Here is a 2,500-nt window from a genome sequence, read left to right as displayed (position 1 = left end):
GATAGAGGCGCGAGGGGCGCCGCGCCGCCCCCCAAGAGGCGCGGCTTCTTAATCGTGAGGGGCGCCACACTCGCCCGACACTCGGGCACGCCAAGCTTTAATTACTTGTACAACTTGCTGCATATTGCGGCCATTTGTTATGTACTATTTTATACTCTATGTTAATGAATATGTTAAAAGCACGTGACCTCTGTCCTTATCCTGGCCATGCTGAGTGTGTGAGTGTGTGCATGTGTGGATGAGTGCGTGCCGCAGTGCACATGTGGAGGTGAGCAGCACGGAGGCAGCGGACAGCACACAGGTGAGTGAGTCACGGCCAGCCTGCAGGTGGTCCTCCCGTCAGGTGAGTGGTGATAGTCATATCCGTGACAACAGCTGCTCTTGTCACCACACTGACGATAACAACACCAACACCATCACCACCGCGCCGCTAAAAGGACAACCGTGGCCCGCGGCAAAGCACCGCGGGGACGTCCCTGGCCAGCACCAGCACCACCCCGCCACACACACACACACACACCCCGCCCCACCATTCACACCCTGCACGGCCGCCAGCTGACCCTCGCGCCCCGCCAGTGCCCGCGGCGTTGAGGTATGGGTGGCGAGGGCCAGGCTGGAGGATGATGCGGCCTGACACACAACACGTGAGGGTGAGGCAAAAGAGGATGAGTGGGGATCTACGTGTAGTAGAGAAGGGAGGCGAAGGAAAAAGGAACAGGATGGAATAATGCAGGTGGAAAGGAGGAGGTAAGAAAGGCCATGAAGAACGGAAGCGACCATAAAAGGAGAGAAAAAGAAGGGAAAGTGAGAACAGGTATGATAAATGAGGGAATAAGCAAAATAAGAGAAAGGACGGAGAGATGAAACAGAGTAATGAGAGAAGGAAAGGAACAATAAATAAGAGTTTGCGTAAGGCAACGTAAAAATGAACGCAAACATGGAAGAAATAAAAAAAAAAGAGTAAGCAGAGGACGGGAGAGAAACAAGTAAATAAAAAAAAAAATGAAAACTATGAAAACAAAAATGGAAACAAGCAAAAAGACAATAAACAGGACACAAAGACAGGGAAGATCTAGAAAGAATAAAATCAATAATATGAAAGAGTACAAAAGAGAGGCAAAAGATGAATGAATAAGTAGTTAAACAGGACACGGAGACAAATGAAAGAAGGAAGAAGGAAGGAAAAAGGGAAGGACGGTAACAGCTGACCGCATGCTAATTGTGTTAACTGGACCCTCCTCTCTCTCTCTCTCTCTCTCTCTCTCTCTCTCTCTCTCTCTCTCTCTCTCTCTCTCTCTCTCTCTCTCTCTCTCTCTGTGTTTAAGGTGAAAGGGAAGGGTGCCTTTAGGGTGAGAGGGAGGGGTATAAAGGGTATGTCAAGGGAAAGAGGGAAGAGTGTCAAGGGTGAGAGGGAATGGTGTCTTTAGGGTGAGAGGGAAGGGTGATGCCTTAAGGTGCGAGGGAAGAGTGACGATGAATGATGAAAGTTAGGGTGTTCAGAGTTCCTAAAGTGTTTAGAGCAAGGATGAATAAGTGAACAAGGGCGAATTTACGAATTTGCTCTGTAGGGTGAGAGAATAATGGTATAAGGGCTTTCGTCTTTTATGCTACAACACACACTTTTCTATACACACATATGCAGGTGTGTGCTACAAAACAGACCATTACAGAGAGAGAGAGAGAGAGAGAGAGAGAGAGAGAGAGAGAGAGAGAGAGAGAGAGAGAGAGAGAGAGAGAGAGAGAGAGAGAGACGGGTTATTGATTCATTAACTCATCTTCATTCATTGATTGTAATAATGACGACTGCAATGAGAGGAAGAGGAGGAAGATATGACAGATACGATAACGGAAATTAATTGAAAATAAGGAGAAACAACAACACCAATAATAATAATAATAATAATAATAATAATAATAATAATAATAATAATAATAATTATAACATTCCTATCATATATTTTTTCTTCCTTTCATTTAATTTCACTCATCAATCACTAATAATAAAAACATCAAATAAACCCCTTACAAGTTATTATTATCATTATTATTATTATTATTATTATTATTAGCAGTAGTAGTAGTAGTAGTAGTAACAGTAGCAGTAGTAGTAGTAGTAGTAGTAGTAGTAGTAGTAGTAGCAGTAGTATCACTATTCTCACAGCCGTTGCTCGCTGACACGAAGACGACGTGATGGGAGAGGGGAGGGAGATGAGAAAGTTGGGGGGCAGGGAGTGAGGGGAGAAAGGAAGACAGGAAAGGGGTAGGGGGCAGGATATTGGGGACAACACGGGGGAAGGAAGCTGTGGGGGGTGGCAGTGGTGAGGAAGGAAAATACTGGAACAGATTACAAACGATTACTGACTCTCTCTCTCTCTCTCTCTCTCTCTCTCTCTCTCTCTCTCTCTCTCTCTCTCTCTCTCTCTCTCTCTCTCTCTCTCTCTCTGTTTTTCAATAACATCAACAGCAATACTAAAAAAAATGAAACGGTTCTGGCATCATC

At 45.1% G+C, this 2,500-nt stretch overlaps 1 protein-coding gene across 1 annotated transcript in view; it reads left to right on the top strand.

Annotated features, from left to right (window-relative positions):
- Positions 1–182, top strand: part of LOC135111752 (protein odd-skipped-like) — a 1,281-nt gene extending 1,099 nt beyond the window's left edge. Inside the window, exon 1 of the mRNA XM_064025441.1 lies at positions 1–182. This exon is cut by the window's left edge and continues 1,099 nt beyond it. Coding sequence (XP_063881511.1) covers positions 1–5 — 5 coding nt within the window. The 3' untranslated portion in view covers positions 6–182.
- Positions 183–2,500: the final 2,318 nt, after the last annotated feature.

This window comes from Scylla paramamosain, chromosome 22 (genome assembly GCF_035594125.1).
Source record: "Scylla paramamosain isolate STU-SP2022 chromosome 22, ASM3559412v1, whole genome shotgun sequence".
In the NCBI taxonomy this organism is placed as follows: Eukaryota; Metazoa; Arthropoda; class Malacostraca; order Decapoda; family Portunidae; genus Scylla; species Scylla paramamosain.
The sequence above is the reverse complement of the archived record's forward strand: the minus strand, read 5'-3'. Positions and strand labels throughout refer to the sequence as shown.